This window comes from Oreochromis niloticus, linkage group LG19 (genome assembly GCF_001858045.2).
Source record: "Oreochromis niloticus isolate F11D_XX linkage group LG19, O_niloticus_UMD_NMBU, whole genome shotgun sequence".
Classification (NCBI taxonomy): domain Eukaryota; kingdom Metazoa; phylum Chordata; class Actinopteri; order Cichliformes; family Cichlidae; genus Oreochromis; species Oreochromis niloticus.
In genome coordinates this window covers 22,201,198-22,226,090 of record NC_031983.2, presented here as the reverse complement: position 1 = coordinate 22,226,090, position 24,893 = coordinate 22,201,198, and the positions used below count along the sequence as shown (strand labels likewise).

General features: G+C 41.2%; 2 protein-coding genes across 3 annotated transcripts; one reads left to right on the top strand and one right to left on the bottom strand.

Moving 5' to 3' along the window:
* The first annotated feature begins 96 nt into the window (after positions 1 to 96).
* On the top strand, positions 97 to 17,635 carry map3k9 (mitogen-activated protein kinase kinase kinase 9). Of its 2 annotated transcripts, none has more exons than XM_003445416.5 (11): positions 97 to 864; positions 2,121 to 2,534; positions 7,833 to 8,013; positions 10,351 to 10,499; positions 10,813 to 10,988; positions 11,518 to 11,758; positions 14,107 to 14,229; positions 14,396 to 14,537; positions 14,668 to 14,780; positions 15,149 to 15,925; positions 16,953 to 17,635. In XM_003445416.5, exons 1-11 carry the CDS (start codon positions 477 to 479, stop codon positions 17,405 to 17,407), a joined length of 3,159 nt encoding a protein of 1,052 aa, XP_003445464.1. In that variant the 5' UTR covers positions 97 to 476; the 3' UTR covers positions 17,408 to 17,635. The 2 variants fall into 2 exon arrangements, with proteins under 2 accessions (XP_003445464.1, XP_013126913.1); XM_013271459.3 differs by having other exon boundaries at positions 14,372 to 14,537.
* A 3,362-nt stretch (positions 17,636 to 20,997) lies between these two features.
* ttc9 (tetratricopeptide repeat domain 9) lies at positions 20,998 to 24,671 on the bottom strand. The gene is made up of 3 exons (XM_003445417.5): positions 23,985 to 24,671; positions 23,423 to 23,605; positions 20,998 to 22,018 (listed from the first exon to the last, which is right to left on the bottom strand). The coding sequence occupies exons 1-3, from the start codon at positions 24,457 to 24,459 to the stop codon at positions 21,936 to 21,938; spliced, it is 741 nt and encodes a 246-aa protein (XP_003445465.1). The 5' UTR covers positions 24,460 to 24,671; the 3' UTR covers positions 20,998 to 21,935.
* Positions 24,672 to 24,893: the final 222 nt, after the last annotated feature.

Sequence of the window (24,893 nt, the reverse complement as noted above, 5' to 3'; positions counted from 1 at the left end):
TGTATTTCAGGGAATTGTGCATGGAATTTAACCCTAAATTTAGTATTTTGTTCTGGTTTGTTTGGTTTTCTGAAGGAGGCAAACGACTAAATAAAAGGACACTGTCTTGGGACAAGGGTGGGAAATAAAGTGTTGTTGACGTGTCTGTGCGCCAATAGGACGCCGGGGATGATTCCCACGCTGGCACAATTGGCTTAGAATAAAGACCACTGCGTCCGAGAAGTTGCAGCGATGATTGGGTGTAGGATTGTGCATTGAAAATAACCAGGCAGGAGCTGCATGTTTGATAGCAGCCAGCTGAGACTGAGGGGCGTGCGATGCAGCAGGATGGTGGTTTCCTGCAGTGTTTGTGTGCCGGATTAGCCGCTACTTAGCTCCGTGTGTGTGTTGTAGAAGCAGGGCGCATCGAGCCTCCAGCCAGCCGCGCCAGGTGGATGCGCCTGCAGTGATCCAGGTCGTCCCTATGGATCGCGTCCATGGATGTCTTCAAACCTGCTTTGGACAGTAGTAGTCCTAAGGCGTGCGTTTCTTCAACGGAAGAAGCAGAGGAAGATGTTTTTCGCTGGCCCACACCGGCGAATGGCATTAGCGCCGCGCCGGATACGGGACCAGCCGCGCCGGGCTTCTGGACGGCCGTGTTCGACTATGAAGCGACTGCGGACGACGAGCTCAGCCTTCGGAAGGGGGATCTGGTGGAAGTCCTGTCCAAGGACTCCCTGGTGTCAGGAGATGAAGGATGGTGGACCGGTATGATAGCAGACCGGGTTGGCATCTTCCCTTCTAATTATGTCAGCAAAGGCACCGGCATACCGGAGGAAATACGGGCCACCTCAGAGCAGCAGTACCCCGTGCCTCCTTTGCACCGTGAGTATCCCATTGTGCTTCATACTTCTGCTAATGAAATCCGCGTACTATCACTGAAAAGGAGCACAGGGCTGCAGACTTTTCTTTTGTCAGAGGGGGAAAGCCAGCGGAAAACCACGTAGAGTGCTGTGTCATGGTAGGCGCAGTGCACTCCTGTTGGCCTAGAAACAGGCTGCCCCAAGCATCCTTACAGCTTCAGGACCGCTATTCATCACACGGCCTGTCAAACAAACAGTGATGCACCCCACCTCAGTTCTCAAATTACAACTCACAATGTGTGCAGGATACAAGGCAGGAAGCCTGTTACAGAACTGGAATCCTGTAGATGGGATGTTCTTGGATGAAATTTGAACGTTGTTATGTGCTTCAAAAATGATTTTCTTAAGTGTCCAGAGGTGTTGCACCAATTTTGTGCAAGTGCAAGAGGGAAAGAAATGTAAAATTCTTCTCGTAGGGAAAAATAAAAGTAACTTCTGGAGGGAAATGTAGAGCTAAGGCCTCAGAAAGATACACTGAGCATAATTACAAGTAGCTATGTGTACTACACTGTGAAGCCCTAAATGAAAATACTCTTCCTTCTTATTGGCCTTTAAGCAATAAAGATGCTCCAAACACAGGTACAAAGCCACTGTTTTTTGACTGATGACTACAAATCAGCATGTGAGCATATGCAGTTGTTTTAAGGTAATAAACCACAAATTATCACATGCTATTTGGGCAGACCAAACCACCTCAGCTGTCTTTGTTAGCAGCTGTCTCAGTCTTTGTTGGCTTTCATGTCTTCATACTGAGGCAGCTGGCCTACTTTCACACACCTGAAATATTCATCAAGGTCAGTCTGCTTACTGTTAGGACTCTACAACATGAGCATGTACAGCCTCAAACACTTAGACAGAAGCTGCTGTTCACATCAGCACATAGACCTTCTTTTCTATATAACCTGCTTTTATTCCTTCTCCAGACATTCTAGCCAGATTTTAGGACAGATGCTTATCCTTGTGTAACAGCAAGAGGGATAGTTTCTGAATTTGGGGCAGCAGGGTGGCTTAGAGCTCTAAGAAGGCCTCCTTCAACTCAATGACCTGTTTTTAAGATCCTTGCTAGCAAGGATGTACCTTGCTGAAAAGCAAAATGGGGAAATCCTAAAGGCTGCAGACAGGGTGACCCTGACTTCTAATGTCACTGGATGGCTGTAAGTACAAATACACTTAGCTGATGTTTATGTTTGTCTCATATGTGTCTTCTTTGTTTCTCAGTTCTTGAGATTGATTTCTCAGAGCTCACCTTGGAAGAAATTATCGGGGTTGGTGGTTTTGGAAAAGTCTACCGTGCAATGTGGCAGGGCGCAGAGGTGGCAGTGAAGGCAGCACGACGGGACCCCGATGAGGATTTGGAGCAGACAATGGAGAGCGTTCGTCAGGAGGCCAAGCTCTTTGCCATGCTCAGCCATCCCAACATTATGGGTTTGCTGGGAGTGTGTCTGCAGGAGCCTAACCTGTGCCTGATAATGGAGTATGCCCGAGGAGGCCCTCTCAACCGGGCTCTAGCTGGGAAACGCATCCCTCCATGTACTCTGGTTGACTGGGCTGTGCAGATTGCCCGAGGCATGCACTACCTCCACTGCCAGGCTATTGTCCCCATTATTCACCGGGATCTCAAGTCCAGCAACAGTAAGAGTCACCTCACTTTGCTTTTTATTAACAGGTTTAAGAACCAGTGCTGAAAAATAGTGAAAAAAGCCCATTTTCATATTGTTTGTCTGATCTGAAAAAACAGGTTTCCTGAAGAGAAAATGTTAAAAATGAGTATCTGGCTTTGTTCTTAGAGACATGGCTTATTATTTTATTGTGAAATATTCAATTAATTGAACAACTGTCTGTGCCTTTGATGTCTTTCATGCATAATTTATAGCATTCAAAGCAATAAAGGTCTTTGATCCATCATATGTCTTGCCATATCTGTGGGCAAAACCTGAAATATGCTGAAATGGACTTTTATTTAAGTCGATAGCATTGGTTTTCAGTGTTTAGATACAATAAGGAATGTAATTGCCAAACAAAATACAGGCCAAGAAGGTTATTATCTACACCCACCAATGCCACGATTGCAAAGACTGACATGACTTTGTCACTGATATTAATCACTGGTGCTTAACACCTCCAAACAGCCCTCACCCAAAGATATATTATATTACAGTCTTTCTGGGACAATAATAGCTCTGCTGATGCACTCTTCAGTACCGCATGAAATGAATTTTGAAAGTAATGCTCATTCTGTGACCTGCACTGCTTGTATTCACTTTAGGAATGAGAGTAGAGAGGAAAAGGAGTTTTCATGTGTTTATGGAGCAGTTGTAATCTTGCATTTTACTCGACTGGATCCCCTAAATCCCAAGCCTATTAGTGAGGATTTGCCCAATGCTCTGTCCCAGGCTGCCTATTGGAGGCTCTGACAATACATACCCCAAGCCTCTTACCTGCCATTGGCTTGTTCTGCAGTGATCAGCTCAGACGCCGCACTTCAATAGGGTGCTTTAAAGCGTTAAAGTCAGTCTAACTGGTTACCATCCTGGGAAATTAGGGGAAAACCCATGTCCTCATCATGGTACAGGGGCACTGCAGGACACAGCAGTTGTCATTTAGCTATTTCAGAGTTATGCCAGTGATTTATTTTCCCCCCTCCTTTGTTTCTTGTGACTCAAAATTTAGTTTACCTAGCAAAGACATACATAACATGAAAGAATGGCTATCTGTTTTTCTTTAGAGACTGCAAAATCCTTCCAAAAAGTTAAGGTACTATCTGAAATGTAAATAAAATAATTTCAATCCCTATATTTAAGTTTAAACTACCACAAAAACAACACATGAAGTCATTGACCTTGATACTAGGACTGCTACAGGACTGAATTTAAGCACAAAACCAGCATCCCACAGATTCTACATTTTTTATTAGTAGTAAAGGAGGGGGGGGTCCATCAGTCTACAAAAGACAGAATGGTCATATAGTTTGACAGTGTTAAAAAAAAGATTGAGGGGAGTTCATTATCTATAGAACATGGAGGACTTCAGAATTTGAAGAACTCTCTAGATGCACAGGAGAACTCTGAAAAATAATTGATTGGCAGCAGTCTTCTGGCTCCCAGGTAAAAATTCTGTAATGAATTCACTGCTGAGTCATATCACTGTTGGCATGAATTGTAAAAACCTTGATGATTCCTTAATCTGATTCTTTAATTCTTAATTTCTTAGTTTGATTCTTAACAATCAAACTGTTCACCTTTCAGTGCTGTGGTTTCTGACTGAGTGCCTAAAGGCCTATACTATAATGCTCAGTTATATTTTGTATATATTATACACTGTTTCTACACAAACAGCTGCTCTGGACCTGAGCTCATTTAAGATGTACTGAGCTGAATGGAAAATTGTCCTTTTGTCTAACAAATCAAAATTTGAGTTTGCTATTAGAAACCTCCAGTCATTTAAAAATAAAGTACACCCTCTGGCATTTCCAAGCTTTCACATATCGGGACAAAACAAAAATATCTGGTCTTTAGCAGGTCTTAAAATGAAGTAAATATAACTTAAGATGCACATGATATATGTCAACATATTACATTATTTATTTAACAAAAACTGAGCCAAAAATGCAGATGCAGTGTGTTTAAACTAAGTGTGGTCCATAAGTCAAAAGCTTGTAGAAACACCTTCAGTAATATTAGCATAAAGTAATCACTTTCCATTTGACTTTATCATTATCTCACATTTTTGGGGAGAAATTTTGGTCTACTCTTTTTTTTTAGAACAATGCTTCAGTTTATTGAGGTTTGCAAGCCTTCATTTACGCACAGTACTCTGATGGTCCTAGCACAGCATTTTAGTCCGGTTGAGGTCTGGACTCTGAACCGACCACTGTGACACCTTGATTTTTGTCTTTTTCAGCCATTCTGTTGTAAATTTGCTCCTGTGCTTGTCCTGTTGCATGACCCACTTTCAGCCAAGCTTTAGCCTCACATTTGGCTTCACAGCCTCACATTTGACTCTCAAATACTTCGGGTATACAGAGGTGTTCATGGTCGACTCAATGACTTCAAGGTGCTCAGGTCCTGTGGCAGGAAAAACAACCTGTCACAGTGCTCTGCAGTTGGTATGAGGTGCTTGTGCCAATGCTGGTTTTCCCCAAACTGGTGCTATACATGATGGCCAAAAATCTCCACTTTGGTCTTGTTTGTCCAAAGGACATAATTCCATGGCAGCACAGCTTACTGTAGCTATGATGCAATGCTAATGATAGCCACATTCTTTTTAGAGAGAAGAGCTTTCTGTTTCTCTTACTGAAGTGTTGCCAAGCTTTCTGCTGGAAAAACCTAAAGCCAGACTTCATTCATTCTTTTTCTCTTTGCATTACCATGAACTTTAGAAGCTTGGTTAGCATGTTAAATGCTAGAGTCTGACACTGGGTTCTCTGAGCATGGCACTGTCTGACCTTGGGCTGAATTTCCTGGGACACACATTCCTGGGAAGACTGGCAAATCTCTTGAATGTTTTTCAGTTGTGAATCTTTCTCACTGCAGAACGATGAACCTCAAATTGTTTGCAAATGGTCTTATTAGCCTTCCCAGACTAATGGCCAGCAACAATTGCTTCTTTAAGGTCATTCCCGGTATCTCTCCTCCTCGGAATTGCATTGATATATACCTGAAAACTTCTGCTTTTATAGGGGAGATCACACATGCTAATGATCAATTAATCAAGTCGTGCATTTGATTAGCATAACTGGCTGTTACTTACTGGAAGCAGTAAGGGTGTACTGAGTTTTTCAGTTTGCATCTGCATTTTGGCTTAGTAAAGCTGCTAAGAACCAAATCTTGTCCTTCTGAAAAACCACTATGTAACATTCAGAAATAATAAGCGGTAAATAAATATGTGTAACTATAAAAGTTAAGTGGGTGTAATTTCTTTATGCAATGACTGTATCAAGACGACATCTCCAGGGGAGGCCTTTGCTTATTTCAGGAAGACAATGCAAAACCATATTCTGCACATTTTGGGAGATCATGGCTCCAGGTGCAAGGCTAACTGGTTTACAGCACACACCTGTGCATCACTGAAAAGAAAAGGGATACATTATTAAACAAAAAATACAATAAAGGGGTTCCTAAGCTGTTAAGCAACTGAAATCCTTTTTCAAGAATGGGAGAACATTTCATTTTCCAAACTACACCAAATGGTCCTGTCAGGTTCTTCAGTTTCTTCAGGATTAAATATGATATAATTCATCAGTAAAGATGCTCAGCCCATTTTTATTTCTATTAGATTCAGAATGAACACTTACTTAAAATAAAGACAATTATTCTCTGTTTCAACATTAGATATGTCGTCCGTAGAACTTTTTTTATGCATAGTAAATTAAATAGAAATTAGGGCATGTTTAGGTACATGTATCTGAGTTTAGTTTAGGAAATTCCCCAATGAAAAATTCCCCATTTTATTCTATAAAGTAGGTCTCTTTAACATCCAGACAAATTAATTATAGTGATTAGAGAAGTGAGAAGTGAGACACCGCCTAGTCACACGCTGCTATGGTAATGAAGGGTTTGAAGGCAGCATCATGCAACTAATCCCCCAAAAAGGCGGAAAAGTTAAGATTTCTTTTTGTAAGACAGGAACTGATCTATGTGGAAGTCTCATTTTCAGTCATACTTGCAGTGTTGGCCAGATGACTGTCTGGTTTAAAGCTGCACAACTCTGTTTACAAAAAAAAGTTGGGAGTTCCTTGAACTATTGCATATTCTTGGTCTCCAGAGTCTTAGTGTTTTTGGCCATCCTCAAGCTTCTCATGTAGCTTGAAGTGAACTTGCTATGACTGTCTCTACATAACATGGTCAAAACTTGACCCATATTTTAAAAAACAGTTTTATTGTAATCCACCGCATCCTATTTTAACATTATATTCCATCTTTTGCTGACCTGAAACTCTAAATTTTACAACCAGCTTAACTGCAACTCTTGCTTTAATGACACATAGCTTTGCTTTTCATTCTATCCCACTCAGCAATATGCCATTTTTATATCTGTACAGTTTCCACTGCCTCTCTGGCCTCTCCTTCATAGCCATTTGGTAGATGCTCTTATCTAAAGCACTGCGCATTACAGTGAGTGGAGCATTTTTGGCCTCAAGGGGAATGAGCTGTGTTTGTTTCATGTTTTAGTTCCCTATCAGGAGTTACTTTAGCCGTGTGTTTGGTTTCAGTTTCTTTGAAAACTGCCCGTCTAGCATTAGAGCCACATGAGCACCAGATGAAGGGGGTTCTTGATGTGCACCACAGCCTGCAGACACACCCTCCACTGGGCACAGCCACAGCAGATGGTCTGGCAATGCAGAGCTGAATGGGGGAGAAGGAGCATGTGGTTAGGAGGAGTCCTGTTTTGCTTGCGCATGTTGGGATTGGGTTCTTTTTTAATGCCTAATGGTGAAAATGGGTGTGTCGCAGCAGGGTATTTGTGTAGTTTAAGCATATTATCAGTGTTTGTCTGAGATTTGTGCTGTTAAAATACACAATGAGGGATTGTCACTGATCAAGGGTGGTGGTTTTCATCTCTGCCTCACTGTAGTAGCTCACCATTTCTTGGTTTCTCTGTTTGTTCTCTCCTTTTCTCTTCTCCGCTTTTATCCTTCCAATCCTTTCATCATGGCCTCCCACCAACCGCACCCTGTTTTGTTGAATCATGACATGTCCAATTTTTTGCATTTCCACACACATTGTGTTTTATCATGGGACTTCTGCTGCTGCCTTCCCCAACATTTCAACATTTCTGATGATGATTACCTGAAACCTTTTATTTTTACGTCAATCCTCCCACCAATCTGCACGTATACCTCCCCTTCCCACATCCTCCAACCTCCCCCCCCCCATCATGTAATTGAAATTCCCTCATCACTTCCCCCTCCAACATTGCCACCCGCTCCAGTCCTTATCCTTGAGAGGGTTGAGATGGAAGATCTCAGCAACAAGACTCTGAAGATCACAGACTTTGGACTGGCTCGAGAGTGGCACCGCACAACCAAGATGAGCGCTGCCGGCACCTACGCCTGGATGGCTCCTGAAGTCATCCGCTCATCTACATTCTCCAAGGGTAGCGACGTTTGGAGGTGGGCAGGGGAGGGTGTTTTTGCAGGGAAAAAAACAAAAGCATCATGTTGTGGAACTGGTCTGAAACGGTTAAAACACCACGCACTAGAAAAAAGTTCAGCCTGGGCAGCAGTTGCCATAGTGACAAAGCACAGACTGACACATGGGAACAAGAACATTATGTTGAGTTTTATGAGAAGGGTACACAAATGCAGTGCATGTAACCGTAGCTTTATGCACTGTGATATTTTATGCAAGCTGACATACCAATGGATAATCAGGAAGCAAAAAAGATCAATTTTTAAAATATATTTGTAATCACATATCTGATTTACAGAAATGTGTACAGAGTAACACCTGCAACCCTCACAACCATAACTGCTAAGATATTCTGCACATACTTAGCTCATGTGTTTTCATTTCCATATTTGGTGTGAGAGCAGAGATCTCATACATTCATTTCAGTGTTATTTATTATGCTAAAAGTTGAAAAGGCCGGTCATGTAGTTGATTGATTTACTTTGCAGTCATGTTTTAAGCAAGACTGTCAAGCATGTGGTGGTTTTAGCTTCTAATACATGATAATTTGTCTCCAGTGGCGTATCACTGGGTGTCTGGATCATTGGTTATATTAAATTAGTAATCTGAAGATATCAGTGGAAGTTCTGAGAAACTGAAAGGAATATTTGTCTGGAAATAATCAGCAGAATATTTAATAAAATACATAACAATGCCCAGTTTATTTGGAAAACTTAGATATCATGATTTAGCCTAATATCCTCATTTCCAGCTCCATGCTTTTATTCTTAAACTGTGCTTGAGTAACTCTGCATGATTTACAGGTCAAAGTAATTTAAATTTATCTTTTGTGCTGTCCTTTGGTGAATCCTCTCAGTTCATGCATCTGAAATAGGCCTTTTGGTTTCCTTCACAAACCCTTTAAACCAGCTTTCTTCTGATTGGCTGCCTTTCATTAACAGAATGGTTACACAGTGGGTGGGTGGGTAGTCTGTGCTCTCAGCCAGAGCTGTACTCCTGAAGAGACAGTAAAGAGGATATCCCCACTCTGAGATATCATACAGAGCCAAGAGCAGTCTGAAGCCAAGTCACACCAAATCAAGCATCAGTGTATGTAAATGAGATGGCAATTTTTCCACTTTGAGTGTCTAATTTAGGTATGCCATTTCAGTGTGGGAAGGATATTGGTGGTGGGTTTAGCACCGTCAGCTCTGAGCCTGCTGGTCACCTGGGGCGTTTCTGTGTTGATTTTGTTTGATCTCCCTGTGGATGCACACGTTTTCTCTGGGTGTTCCGGCTTCCTCCCACACAAACATGTCAGGATAAAAAGTTATTTTTAAATTAGGTGTAGGGGTGAAGTGTAAACAGCTGTCTGTCTGTGTTAGCCCTGTGATGTACTGTCCAGGCTGTCTCCCACCTCTCGCCTAATGAAAACTGGGATAGACTCAACCCTTCTGTCACCCTGGTTGGAAAACCAGTTAAAGGAATGAATTAATAGACTTTAAAAGTGGTTAATTCTCACAGTTCCCTGACGTTATTGGATTAATAACTTGTTTGCGTTACCACATATAGTGTGAGAATTGTGGGAGCCAAGACCAAGAAGTATGCATTATAAAAGTAACTCTTTTCTCAAGGGTGCTGAGAAGAAAGGGGAAATATTTCTTCTTCCTAATCAATGTTCCACCCTGATGTAGCATAAACACAGATCAAATACAGTAATTCCTAAGAACAGTGGTTTGTTTTGACCTGTTTAATTGCTATATAGGTGAATAAACTGTGTAGACAGTCAGGGCATAGCTTGTGTCATTATTTCCAAGTCCTTCTGATCTAAATCTGTCAAGACTAACCTGTCATACACTAATCTTCACGCATTCCTGATTTATTTGATTTCTTGGTTATTTAGCTCCAGTATTAGTCACATGGATCTGTGAGCTTCTTTTCTGTCCTGTTGACGTTTTCTCATTTTGACCTTTTTATATCTCACCTTGGTATTTAAATGAGTGGTGCACAAATGCAGTGCCACACTAATCTTTTTTGACATTTATTCAAATAAAATGGGTTTGGTGAACACTCACAGTCTCTTTCAGCAAGCATCTTACTTAACATTCATATATTCATACACACTTTTAGCTTTAGAGGCAGACTGACAGATATTGTGCAAGTACTTCTGCATATGCATCAAGCTCCTTTCTCCTGAGAGCACACTGGAGAAGCTGTTGATGTTTAGTTTTTTTGGGTTTTTTTTCAGTTATATATCCAAATTGAATTCATGAATCTTTCAGTTTCAGTTTTTTTTCAGTAACTGTTTTCTACGTTTTCCTTTTTTAAAAATCTAAAAGTTATGGTGTGCTGTTGTGGGAGCTGCTGACTGGAGAAGTCCCATTTCGTGGTATCGATGGTCTGGCAGTAGCTTATGGAGTGGCGATGAACAAAATGGCCTTGCCAATCCCGTCTACCTGTCCTGAGCCCTTTGCACGTCTTATGGAGGGTAAGAAAACAACATCATTTAATGTTCATGTGAAGTGTTGCCCTTCAGCTTTGATGAAAGGAATCACATATATATTTGAGATTCGGAAGCAAATATGTCAACCAGATGGCAGTTTGTTTTCCCAAACATACCACAGATTTTCTTTTTTCTTTTTTTTTTATTAAAAATCAGATGGTTAACTACAAGATTCCTGTGTGTTCAGATCCTGTGAACCATAACTTACAAGCATCAAATTTGAACAGAATATTTTATTACTTTCTGGAAACAGTTAAAGAGCAAATTTGCTTGGATTGTGTTTCATCTGGTGCCACAGACTGCTGGAGCCCAGACCCTCACTCTCGGCCACAGTTCACAGCTATCCTAGACCAGCTGACGGCCATTGAGGAGTCAGGCTTTTTTGAAATGCCAGCAGAATCCTTCCACTCTCTCCAAGATGACTGGAAACTGGAGATCCAGGAAATGTTTGATCAGCTGAGGACCAAGGAAAAGGTAAAGATGAGAGGTCTTTGATGTAGGTAGTTTGGAAAATTGCTGGTTAGGATTTAGAGTCATTTGAGGGGGGGAAAAAAGTGCATTTGTGAGGTCAGACACTGACGTTGGGTGAGAAGGCCCGGCTCAGTCTCCCCTCTAATTCATCCAGAAGGTGTTCTGTCGGGTTGAGGTCAGAACTCTGTGGAGGCCAGTCAAGTTCTACCACACCAAACTCGCTCATTCATGTCTTCATGGACTTTGCATTGTGCATTGATGCACAGTCATGTTTGAACAGGAATGGGCCATCCCCAAACTGCTGCCACAAAGTTGGGAGCATGAAATTGTCCAAAATGTTTTGGTATGCTGATGCATTAAGAGTTCCTTTCATTGGCACTAAGGGGCCGAGCCAAACTCCTGAAAACAACCCCAGTTTTGGGATGTCCTGAGCTTTTCTTTTTCCCATTCACTGTAAATACAGCTTTGTTTTTACTGTAAGTTTTAGTGTTGTTGTTTTTTTAAATTCACCTCTTGTATTTGGATTTCCCAGGAGCTGCGATCGTGGGAGGAGGAGCTGACCCGAGCGGCACTGCAGCAGAAGTATCAGGAAGAGGCGTTGAGGAGGCGGGAGCAGGAACTAGCTGAACGTGAGATCCACATCCTGGAGCGAGAGCTCAATATCATCATTCACCAGCTCTACCAGGAAAAGCCTCACGTGGAGAGCAGGCAGGGCAAGTTCCGCCGCAACCGCCTTAAACTCAAGGATGGGAACAGGATCAGCTTGCCTTCAGGTAATGCAAACAAAATATGGTGCTTAAACACAAATCATAGTTACACAATACAATATTTCACCCTTGATTGATTATAGCGAGCTGAAATGAATTTATAGACTTTGCCTGTATGTTTTGTCCCATTGTTTATGCAAATAGTTGTAATTATTACTAATTATATTTTCGTTTGTTCATAAAAACTCATTCCCATCAGCATGACAAGCAGTGTCACATGATCAATAAAGGAAATCATACTGACAAGATCTTTAACAAATGTGTGGTTATTGCTGCTTTTATTGCTCTTAGTTGGAATTTTTCCCATAAAAAGCTTTTTTTATGGCCTTGCGATGACACTGAGACATTGCTTCGAGCTGTCTTCAACTTTGTCACTTGAGTCAACATAGCTGGGGTGTGGCGTCACACTCAGATGACAGATAATAGCAATAGTTTCCTCGTGGGTAATCACAGACTGTATATAAAAGATAGGTGTCACTTCCAAGCCCTACAAGTGAAGACAGTATGTCCCAGTAAGTCCCTTTCTTCATAATAACAGAAATTTTTACATTTTCCCCTGTAATGGAGTAAGTTGCAGGAAGTTCTCTCACTGAAACAACTGAAAATGAAAACATGCTGCAAATAATTAAAAGAAAATGGGTTGGGGTATACCTACCTTTACCTGACATATATTACCTTGAAAACAAAAGCTCTTCTGACAGATGTGTATAAAAGAAAAATGACAGGGACTTTGATCACTTCCTTGTATGTTTTTAATTTCACCAAACAGCCGGCTATCAATCCTTTTCACTTCTTTACTTGTCTCCATAATTTATCGTCTTTTCATTGCTCTTACCGAGGCTCATACCAAGGCTGACGTGTGGCTGGCTCTGAGCTCTCTGAGCTCTGGATAGCTTGAAATTTAGCCACTTTTCCTTTGTTAGTGTCTCTGAAATGTTTATGCTCAGCTGGCTGGCGGTGATTTAGGTTTGTTGGTATGAATATTTTCGTGGTGGTGCCCCTACAACAGAGATGTGAAATGCATTTTATATTGTGGGCCATATACTACTGACTTTGATCATAAGTGGGCTGGACCAGTGAAACTACTTGATTGCAGGATGGATGGCAAATGGGGGGAGGGTGTATTTATTAATAGAAAATCTGTAAACCTGTGTACGCCTTCATAATTTTAAATGCCATCCAGTGATAGGTTTGTAGCTTGAACCTATTCGCTGGAACGTTGAAGGCAATGTAATCACACAGCAAGCAAGACACGAAGTAGGCAAAGTTCTTTATGTTTCACGTGCACGGGAGAGAACTGGACAGGCGCCGTTCCTTCGCTTGACCCCAGTTGCTCTCGTCCGCTCTCCCGTAACACTGCTCTTTTATTGTGGTTTCATGAATATGCATAGGTTCATTAACATACGACATCTTATATAGGTATGCATGTGAACAAAGAATACCCTGAGTGTGTGTGTGTGTATATGGGGTCAAGATGTAACCCCAGGAAGACTCCCCAAAGCTGGTGCCAGGAGTCTAGCGGTACATCTGAACAAAAGGCTCTTAGACTCAAACAGATATACGTATGTTTGCTATACCATATATCAGCAAGAGAAGATACGACCTCTCCTAGGAGGTGTATCCAGTGTGCTGGATTGGAATCTTTGATAGGTCTATTCTGCCCATCATCATCATCATCATCATCATCATCATCATCTTTATTTAAAAAATAACCACAGCTGACGCAAAGTGCTGTACTAACATTGGAACTAAATAACAAAATTACAATATGTATAATAAAAGCCAAATAAAAGAAAAATATTTAATTAGTTAGTTAATAACTAATTTCATTACAAGAGAAACTAAGTCTCACTAAGGTCAAAAGCCAAAGAATAAAAATGGGTTTAAAGACATGTTTTAAAAGTGGACTCATATTTAACAACCCGCCCTACAGCCCTATTTTAACAAACTGTGTCTTCTTCACTCACAATGAAGAACTCACTAATGGTCATAGCCACACGCTAACATGTTGTTAGAGAGTGAATGTGCACGTGCATGAAACAGACTGGCTTGTAATCAAACAACTGGGACCTCTAAAAATCACTCAAATCAGTGAATCTCTAAAATGAATGTGTGATGTTCATCTTTTATACAGTATCTGTGCATAATGCTCTACAACTCTGACAATTTCCAATTATTTTAATAAAATACGCACTCAATTAAGATTAATCAAAATTGTTCTCTATTACTGCTGCCAGCTATTCATGTATTATAATTCATATTACTGTCTGTCTTTTTTTGTCTTGGATTTGCATTTACTAAGGTACCGCATACACAATTAGAAAAACTAATGCAAGTCTGATGAAATATTTTAGATTTTCAGCACAAAATCACTGTGCAGGCATCTCCTTCCCATGATCGACGGAGGAGTTTGCTTAGCAGCGGTTCCAGCCCTCCCACTAGTCCACCGATGTTGCCTCGCCTGAGAGCTATCCAGCGTAAGCATAATACAGTTTTATATCATTATATTCCATAACTTATTTAAATCTTTTAGCAGATCAAACTTGTTATTGGCTCATGTAGTTTCCTTTTTTATTTGTTACTATTCTTTAAAACCCATTTTGCATTTTCCTTCTGAAGATTTAGCAATATGTTATTTTCCAGTCACGCCGGGGGAAGGTTGTACAGGTTGGGGTCGCAACACTTGTTTTCAACCTGATGAGGAGGAAAGTGAGAGGAAGGGGTCAAGAAAGAAGGGCAGAACTCGTGGATGTGGCCCATACAGAGAACATAGCGCTGATGCAAGGTGAGGAGACTGTATTTTTGCGGAGGTTTTGTGGAGTAAGGCTTATACTTTGTTGTTGCATTCCAATATTTAAATTGTTTCTAAAGGTAAAAGGCGTGATTTGGAATACAAAACCCTTTCTTGCTCACAGTGTGAAGCCTCCCCATGAGGGCAGCCGACAGCGATCCTGCAGTGCCCCAAACCTCCGCAGATCCCCTAGACACAGCCCAGCAGTGCCTGGAGTGCCAAGCCTTGTGGAGATGGGTGAGTAGGAAGAGCGTAGTAGATCTGTTTTGTCTGACATATGCACACTCCACATTATAATAGAGGGAACAGCTGTAGCTTAAAGGTGGCAGGCTGGCTAGAAGTGAGCTATTTCACTCCCACGCGGTTCTTAGTGGTTGGCCTGGCAGACTCGCAGATGTGCATGTTTGCAGCTGTATGAAGATTATCCACTTTCAGCAAACTGAATTTAGAAAGATGGAATTTGAAATACTAATAGACTTCAGGTCATTTACACTATTAAACGTTCACTATTGTTTCTGTGAATATATCAAGAAAAAAAGTTTTATGTGTATGTTTTTTAACCAATTAAGTACGTTTTATAGTTCAAACATGGTACTTTTTTTCAGAAAATGAAGACTGCTGCTTCACTACTGAACCAGGAGCAGCTCCTGGTCAGTCCTACCTCTGCATTCCCTTCCATAAGGAGACCCACACTGCTGCTGCCGCTGCTGATGGTGATGGAGATGAGTACTGCCTCAGCAGTCAGGTGCCAGGAACACCACCATGCAGGAAGAGCCCAGGTGGAAGCAGACGCTCTGAACTGGTTTTGCTGGGCTGCGGGGCTCTGCTTGCAGCTGTCGGGCTGGGCTACAACTTGTTAACGTTGGCCCAACCGGAAGAGCATATCAAACCACGCTGGGAGGGCTTTTTCCATAGAACGGGGAGCCAGAGGCGAAGCACAAGCCCCCCGACGCGCAGACTATTCCGGCGGGAAAGCCCGCTCAAACCGTCGGCACCCTCACTACCTGAACGAGGCTTACCCTCCTCATACACACTGCTGTCTTTATCATCAGTGTCTGACTGCAACTCCACTCGCTCGCTGTTGCGCTCTGACAGCGAGGAGCTGTTGGTCTGCCGCCCTGCCTCACCGCCCACACAGCCTCCTCTTCCCTCTCATGTCTCACAGCATCAAGCCATCCAAACTCCAATCAACCCACTGGTCAACACACACCTTGAGAGCTTCAAGCGCAACCCACGCCAGTCACTCACACCCACACATGTTCCCTGCACCACAAGTTCCTCACGCAGCCTCCGTCGAACACCATCAGACGGAGCCATCAAGAAGAGCTGCCCACCTAATAATCTGGAGCCATTACCGGAAAAAACAGCATTAGAAAACACAGGTAAAGTGTTGACTGTGTTTTGGGTTTTTTTGTTTACAGTTAGAAGTCGAAGTGGAATCTTCTACCTTTGTCTGTGTGGGTTATCTCCTGGTACTCTGGGGAACTCCCACAGTCCATAGACATGCAGTTAGTGGGGTTAGGTTAGTTGATGATTTTTTAAATTGACCATGTTGTGACTGTGAGTATGAATGGCCTGTGCAGGTTCTCAGTTATCTAGGTCTTAGTAATCTAAGGAGCTTGGAAAGAAAAGCGACTGGACTTCTTTAAGTTTCTTGAAGATGTTTCACTTCTCATCTGAGAAGCTTCTTCAGTCCTGAAACATGAATGGTTGTCTGTCTCTTTATGTTAACCCTGTGTCAGACTGGCGACCTGTCCAGGGTGTAATCCAGCTCTCGCCCTATAGTAACTGGGTTAAGCTCCAAGCCTCCCCCAAGTATGAACTACATAAATAGAAGAAAATGGATGGATGATGTTTTGTGGACTAATTGGATTTGTTTTTCTGGTTCCCATGATGTCTAACATAAATGTAAGGAAGACAGAAGCCTGGGAAAACAGGATTAACAGTGTTAATTAAGCATCAACACCAGCATGTTGCCATTATTATGTTTTAATCATTGCATTAGCCATTAGCTGAAAAAAAAACACATAAATTCTGTGTGGAAAAGACAACATTTAAACAATCATATTTATTTTAATCAAACGTTTTCTGAGTAGGTAAAACCAAAGACAAATGTGGATGTGGCTTACAAATCTCCAAAGAGATGCTAGATTGCGGCTTTATACTGCCTGCATTCTGAAAAATGGCCACCAGGGGGTGACGCGTTTGGCTGCTAAAAGATTTTCTGTTGCAAAGCTAAGTTGACGAGTGAGTCACAGCATTTCTGCTATGTCCATCATTTATATACAGTCTGTAGGTAAAGCATCCTTAATCGAATGATGTTGTTTAGAATCATTTCCAAATAGCTGATATTTAATAATAATATCCTAAATTTTTGCCAATTAGCAAACTTTTATTCTGCTACAACAGGTGGCTTCAGAGTTGTAAAAGAAGACTGTTCAGAGGTCCCTCGGCTGCCCGATCCAAATGTTGTCTTCCCACCAACACCTCGCCGTCGCTGTCCTCCCGAACGCCCCAAAACCTTGGACTTTGTGGCACGACCTCGACCTTCACCACGAGCGCGCTCCGAAGTGTTTTGGGCAGAAGCGAGGCCCAGGGGAAACGGACAGACCCTAGGTAACGGCGACTCCCCTGCCCACACCTCAAGCACAGAGACTCCACCCACCGTAGAGTTCGGGAGAGACTCAGCAGTGCTACCCACACCCATGGAGGCCCCAACACCGTACTCCCCACGCCGGAATGAAAATTTGTTGGATCAGCTGGATGAGGGACAGTATCGGGATGGAACAGTCCCGCTCTGCAGACCGGAGACGAGTGTCCCTAAAGACTCACCTTACCGCTACAAACCAGGATTCTGGTCATAACCCAGCCTGACCCTCATTGGTCCTACACAACATGGAGACTCTACCTGCTGTTAGCTTTTGGATGACCACAAATTTGGGTCAGTTAGCAATCTGGAATTTATTCACCTTTCTCCATCTACACAGTGGTCGTAAATGCTAGGAAGATATTTACTGTGAAAACACTCCCTTTCTGGCATTTGTTGCAGCAAATCTTTAAATCTTGCATCCAAAACTGCTCAAACAAAAAAATAAAAGAATTTCAAAATATTATCTGACCCAAGCCTGCTTGATTATTCATTAGACGAAAGAGATTTCATGTGTCATTTATTTTTTTCTTTCAGACTAAAGTCATTAATGGCTTTCACCTACATAAAGCTTTGCATACTTGTCTTGATTTTATGCTTGAGTTAAAGATTGTGCATTTAATAAAGTGCACTTTTGAAAAGCATCATGAATGTAAAGCATCAGGTTTTCCCACTGTCAAAAACCTCTGGCTCTGCTTGTCTGTAAAAGCATTGTGTTATGTGAAATCCTCTGTACATGTATATCACCCACTCCTGTTCTCATGGCAGATGGATTCCTGTTTTGCACCTGTTGTCACCAGTCACTTCTACTATCCCAGTGATGGGGGATGTTCTAGTATAATATGTGCACTTCTTTGTATTAGCAACCTACAGTCTAGAAACGGTCTCCGTAAACTAATGTCTGACGTCGTCTCGAGCTCTGTATGGTGACCATAAAGAAGAATGTCACTACCGCTTGGGTTCAAAATAGAGACCATTCCCTTTCCTGTCTACTATTTGGTGTAATCCTGCAAGAGCAGCCAGAAGAGAAACATTTCTCCAAACTAAAAAGGGAACTTTGTGTTTGTAACTATGTAAATTGTCTGCCTCATAAATTGTTGATAGATGATGTAATGAGGGATACAAAGTGGCATTTAGGTTATGTGAGCCTCAGTGATGAAAGACTTCACTTTCAAGCAGGCCCTGGTGGCGTGTGGAAGTTTAGCCTGGGTTATTTTTATATTTGCGTTTATTTCATTGTATTTATTAAGTAATTTATCTGATGATTTATTTTTATATCATTTGTTTTATTTGCCTTGTGGGTTTTCGACACTTATTAATAATTTCCATAAATTTTTTTTAGTGTTTTCAGCATCTGTGCGAATAAACATTCGGTCTGTTCTGATGTTGCACTATTCAACAGATTTCATGACCACAGCTACATATCAAAATTTTAATTTGATGACAATTTTTAGTCATTTTATTAAATAAAAAATAACAAGTTAGCAGCTTTGAAATAAATAGGTGCTAAATGCATTTAAACTGGGATTTTCCTCACTGGAGTGAGGTAAATAATGTGTTTTCAGATTCTATTTGTTTTAATTTCCTGGACAGAGCAGTTTATAACAAAATAAAAGATATTTAGGCAGTGATTTACTGTGCCTCTGCCAGAGATTAATCCTGTTAATTAACTGTAAATCCACCACATTAAAATAGAGCAACAATTATGTGAAAAAAATGAACAGAAATATTCTCTGACTTCAGTCTCAATGCCTGATTCTCTCATTTTATTTCCAAATGTTAAGTGGCCTCTTATATTTCAGCTGTCTTTATTCTAAGTGTGACCCGATGTACTTGTGTATGTGAATGCTTTTTCAGAATGTGCTCATGCTCAATGTAGAAACACAGTATTTCAACTATGGGCAGTAGTTGAAACAAACTTAAGGTGTCATGTCTGAAACGTTACCACGAATAAGCTGAACTGTTGCTCATGCTGGGAACAATACTGTTAATGACTGATTTGTATTGCACTGGAACACACTTGAGTAAAATCATAGTAAACGATTTAACTGGATCAGTATTTCTTCGTTAAGCCTCTGCATTTGTTTATGTGACTATTGGCCATGATGATAACACAAGCGTGTATTCACTAGGCCAGTCAGTAGGGTTTGAGTAGCTCAAGAGTTAATTGTGTTGCTTATCCCAGTGAACTATTTTGCATGTAAAAATATGTAGATTTTATGTGAAATGTTCAATTTATACCCAAAACATACCAAACCAACAACAGAGCAGCACATACACGCTGATGCTACTCATGATGACACACCCATTGTGCTGTAATACTCTTTGCAGCCTCCTTTGTGCATGCCTCACAATGTTCATCCAGTTTCTTAATCACTTTTCCCTCTAGGGCAGGAATGGGTGATTAATTTTCCCAAGGGGCCACATGAGAAACTGGGACTGTTGTGGAGGGCTGCGCTGATAAGATAAAAATAATACTGAGTAGGATTGAGTTCAGCTTATTGGTGTTGCCCTCTACAACTGTCCCAGTTTCTCATTTGGCCCAATGGGAAACTTAATTGCCCACCTCTGATATAGGTTCTTGGTAGGGCTGGAGCTTTTCACGGGATATGCAGGATACACCCTGAACAGATCATCAGTTAATCACAGGGCTAACACAGAGACAGACGTTTTTTCATTTGTTGCAAGTACACCTACAGACCATTCAGAATCACCATTTAAGCTTGTATCAATATGTTCAGATTGCAGATGAAAACCAAAGCACTCTGATAATCCCCAACCATGTGGCCACTGGTGTTTTTGTCCCACAAACCTGGCAGCCCAAGCCTTCAGGTCTCCTCAGCTTTGTGTCAGCTTAAACTTATTATCCTCTACCAGTAACTTTACTGCTCTAAAAATCTAAGAAAATAGTGGAAACTATTAAAAAAATATATACTATAAACCATAATTCTTCTCAGATCCAAGCAACAGACAAAATTAAGTACAAGCTGCTGAAAAAATTACTGAGCAGCAGTTTGTTTTATGTATATTAGCATTAGCATTAAATTACAACACAAGAAAAACGTAACTTAATATCCAATAATGTTCGAAACATGATTCTGCAACCCTCTAGGGGTCTCAGCTGACCAAAAACATTTATAAATCCTCAATTTAAAACTTTGAAAAAGAAGAAAGAAAATCGAGTTTTTAACTCTTTGCTGCCCATCTGCTAGCAAGTGACCAATTAGCCACCAACTTGAATGTATTTAAAGAATCTTTGTATGTGGAGTGTTGGACTGAATATTTCTCCTAAGTGATTATGCAGTTATTTTTAGTACAGTTTCTGTAGTTTTGCAAACCCTTTTTTAAAATAGGAAAGTTATCATTGTCCCTTGTTGCAGTTAATGCTACAGGATGGGCTATTGCTGCTATCCCTTCGCCAAACATTAGACAGATATATTAAAATGGTTTGATTCACATGTAACTAATGTTGATACAAGACAGAAATCCAGCATCTAAGATCAGAAAGAATAAGTTAGTAACTAGCTAGCACAGGAATTTTATTTTCCATAAAAGAGAGTGAATGTTAGTTTTATACTTTATTGTATTGTTAAAAAAATCTGTGTGAATGATAATACTGTTAATATATAAAGATTTAAAAGCTTGGGCTAAAAAATTAGCCATATCAACTAAAATGGTGGAAATGAAAAGCACTGATTAACTCCTAAATAACTGCCAGTGTCAGGATTTCTGCATCCTGATACCGTCCCTCTAAAAAATTAACATTATGCTTCACAATGTCAACTACCAAGACAAAAACATCAACTCTTTCCACCCAGCATTGTTTCATTTATTTATTTACACGTGTGCTTTTATCCGGTTTTCTCTATTCATTTATTTAAGCTCATTAGGAAAATAAAAAAAGGAAAACTAAAGAGAAATCCAATGCTGCAGCACCACAAAAAATAATGCAATCAATAGACACACATTACAACCATACCTTTACAGTAAACACAGTATTTGAAGATACAGTAAATGCTGTGAGTGAAGTGCTTCATTTTGGCATTAATAAACACAAAAAGCTCACCTCTTCAGGATATCTTCTTGTGATTTTATAAAGTAGCCTATTTACATTGTGTGATATGTCTCATATGTCTCATACCGCAGTTAGCAACCATGTGCTCTTGATGTCCTTGCCCAAGCATTTTGAGTTTTAAACCTACTTACGACTAGCACCTTTACTTCAGGTATAATTGGGAGTATAAAAAAGTGAGTTTTGTAGTGCTTTCAAAATCAAAGTATGGTGACAGAAGTGTAGGTGGTTGTTACTCATTTACTCCAAGGCATTTAAAAGACATCTTGTGCGAGGGCAGGTGCTAATTTACAGTTATACTCGCCTGCAGACATGCTGGATTCACCTTTATTGCTCCTGTCTCCGTCACAAGTTATGGCCTGTATGTGCGATGTTTGGACTGGCAGTGCATCAGATTGGAATGGGTAAAACATACTCAGGATAAATTCATACTAGATATGATTGGAGGTTTGAAACACAATACCTTGTACAGTTAAAAAAATAAATAAAATAAACATTTCAAGCACACAACAGTGAAATTCAATCACGTAACTGGCAACCAGATGCTGTGCAAGGCAAAAGCGAGCAAACATCATTTTACACCAAAACCTCCAAGCCGTGGTGTTTAAGGTCTGGGTGGCACACAGTAGGGCTGAAATTTATGACGAGAGAGAAGTCATCGGACAGCAAATGCTTATGTGGCCTCTTTCTTCTCCCTTTGGGCATTTCTCCGAATCTTCATCTCTGTCAGCTGAATATAGCGGATGACATTGGTGTCTGGAAAACAAAGGCAGGAAAAGGCTGATTTATTTCCTGCTCAGACAGGAAACGGTGCATCAATATGGTCATAAATCTTCCATTTAAACACAACTCTGTGGTACATGGAATTAAAGTAAAGCAGCTAGAAGTCATTTAAACCACAGCTTTTTGGAAGTGCAAAAACAAATAAGCTCCGTATGAAGATCTTGTGTATCTGCAGTGGTTTTTCTAAATGATCTTACTAGCTTAGCACATAAATAAACGAACATACACATAACAAATAGATATTAACCACGTGCAGGAGGCTGTTTGCAGATTCCTCTTCATCTACAGTTTTCCCACCTGCCATTCAAGCAACAAATACACCTCTAAAGTTGTCATATTACCTAACTTGACTAGTCTTCCTGTGTTATTTTCTGTAGCTCTGATTAATGTTGGGTGACATGAATGAAGCACCCACATTCAAAAGGCCAAGGTTGTGCTAGAAAATCTGATTCACTGTGCGTATCTTAGGTACCAGATTTCTGCCAATTTTATAAATAACATCTAGGGACAGAATCACAAATAGGCCAAAAGCCCACAGTCATAATTTTTAGTCTCCATATACAAAAGAAAAATCTTGTAAATTTCATATTATTAATCAAATACCTGGTTCACCCTGTCAGCTTTTAGATATGAAACATCTTCAGGAACTCAATAGAAGTCCAGCTACCTTTGTCTCAAGCACTCTGGACTATTTTAAACATGTCACTCAGTGGTTTCACTGTCATGTCTGCAATGCGCGCTTGATATTTTTGCATGAAGTCAGTTTAGTGCCAGTCAACAGCCTGCTATTCCATTTCTATACCACAAGAGTCATCTGTTTTATTTTATTTATTTATTGAAGTCCACAAATATCTCTGCAGTGCACCTGTTCATGTTCATGTGAAACACTTTTACATGATACACAAGCTACTGTCAGCTACACCCTTGTTCACAGCGGTCACCACAGCAGGGAGCTCCACATGTTTTTTGTTTTTTCTTACACCAGATGCCTTTCCTGATACAACCCCAAAGGGATTTATGTCTCCTCCAGGGATCTTTTGTTTTTTGGGCAAATGTATAAACCAAAACACTAATGAGCCACTACAATGCTGTCTTTTTACCTTGTCCCAGAACTCAATTTCTTTAAATGCTCAGAGCAACTAATTTAGATATCTTCTATTTGGTCCAGACTGAAATACTGAATCTCACCCACATTTTGAATTGCAATGAAGCATGATGAAGGATGACTCCTACTTATTTTTATTTTATTTTCTCTACTAGTCATCTCATCACCCTTAAATGTTTTTCACAGTCAGCAAGCTGCATAAATAATGTATCGTGTGTTTCAGATATTATTCCGGGGTGTAATGTTCCTTGCCATGAACCAGCAATCCTTACCTGAAGGTTCCTGCTTGTGTGACTCCTTCAGGTAGTACAGGGCTTTCTGGAAGTCTCCTAGGTGGTAATAGGCCACTCCAGATCGGTACAAAGCTTTGAAGTTTTTTCCTTCCTTGTTAAGCACTTTCAGGCAATATTCCTTTACCCGTTCATAGTTCACCAGCTCCATTTGCAAAAGGCAAGCTAGAAAGAGATTAAAAGAGGGGAGAGAGGGCGAAACTCCTGATCACACTGCAGGACCCAATGTTAGACTTGTATTATTTTGCTGAAGTACTAATATGTCCTGTCAGGGACTAAAACACAGCTGATTCTTTGGTTAAATCTTAAACATAAGGCAAATATTATAAATTTGCCAAGGGGTGAATAAATATACCATTCAAGCAAAGTGATAATTAAAAAGAAAGTGAGGCGGATTGTGGGGTAAGCCTGAGAATGACTCATACTGGCAATGAATCATTCATGAGCTCTGGAGTATTCCCAGAATTTCCCTCTGCTGAAAAGACAGCTGATAAGTGGAATCTGTGTCCATCTGTGGGAAATGTATGCGAGAAACGTCTCTTACCGGCCAGGCTGTTGTAACACTCCAGCTCTGCGTTCTCCATTGCCCCCTTCTGCTCATCCGTCAGCGTGGTGGACTTGCTGATGGTCGGCAGCAGGGAGGAGGGTGACTTGGAGCTTGTGTCCGGATCCCCCAGAACCCTGCACAGCCCTTTAATCTCGAGCAGAGCCCGGTGATACTTGCCGATTGCCTCTCGGTACTTCTTATCCTTGTAGCACTGGGTGCCTTGGCTCTTAAAGTCCAGCGCCCGTCTCACGACGTCCGCTGGTTCGTTGTAGGATGGTTGTTTCAGCATCGACCCACCATGATGCTTCTGCTGCTGGAGCTGCTGCTGATATCTGGCATCTTTGGTCCGGCTGCTGCTGCTGTTAGGGGGGTGAGCGCACTGCTGGAGCCGTGGGGATCCGCAGGCGTTGTCAGTGTGGCTGCCTTTGCCACTATCCACCCTGCCGTCGTGCGCAGCCTGGATCACACTCATTTTCGACGTTATTTCTATTATAGCTGCCCTGCCCGGCTGTAAATTAGCTGGGAAATTGAGGCTTTTCACTGCATCCTCTCGGCTATATCGCGTCTTCGCCTCGCCAGTGTCGCAACTACGTCTTCTGTGTGCGCACCCCTACGCGATGCGCGCTCCTCTGTTGTAGCCTGCTCTCGTATGTTTCTCTTCAAACTCGCCGATTGGTCGACACACACAGAGCCAGTGGTCCCATGGGGGTCCCACACCAGGAAGAAGAGGTTTAATATCATTATCAATTTATCTGGAGATAATTTTATTATCATTTCGTTTGCAACCTGTGAGAAATGAGAGGGAAGTTATAGTCCTGTATTTGAATTAACATTTTTTAAAAAGAAGAAATTATGTTATTTCCCCTTCAGACGCCAGTAGTAATTTGTGGCCCTATCGTGGATTTC

What these genes read in the sequence shown, in the direction of transcription:
- map3k9 (XM_013271459.3), top strand. Translation starts at nt 477, where the DNA reads ATGGATGTCTTCAAACCTGCTTTGGACAGTAGTAGTCCTAAGGCGTGC. An exon ending in CTTTGCACGTCTTATGGAGG is followed by an intron (nt 10,500 to 10,812) that starts GTAAGAAAACAA and finishes CTGGTGCCACAG; the next exon opens with ACTGCTGGAGCCCAGACCCT. An exon ending in TCGCCTGAGAGCTATCCAGC is followed by an intron (nt 14,230 to 14,371) that starts GTAAGCATAATA and finishes TTCCTTCTGAAG; the next exon opens with ATTTAGCAATATGTTATTTT.
- ttc9 (XM_003445417.5), bottom strand. Translation starts at nt 24,459, where the DNA reads ATGAGTGTGATCCAGGCTGCGCACGACGGCAGGGTGGATAGTGGCAAA. An exon ending in GTGTTACAACAGCCTGGCCG is followed by an intron (nt 23,606 to 23,984) that starts GTAAGAGACGTT and finishes ATCTCTTTCTAG; the next exon opens with CTTGCCTTTTGCAAATGGAG. An exon ending in ACACAAGCAGGAACCTTCAG is followed by an intron (nt 22,019 to 23,422) that starts GTAAGGATTGCT and finishes TTTGTTTTCCAG; the next exon opens with ACACCAATGTCATCCGCTAT.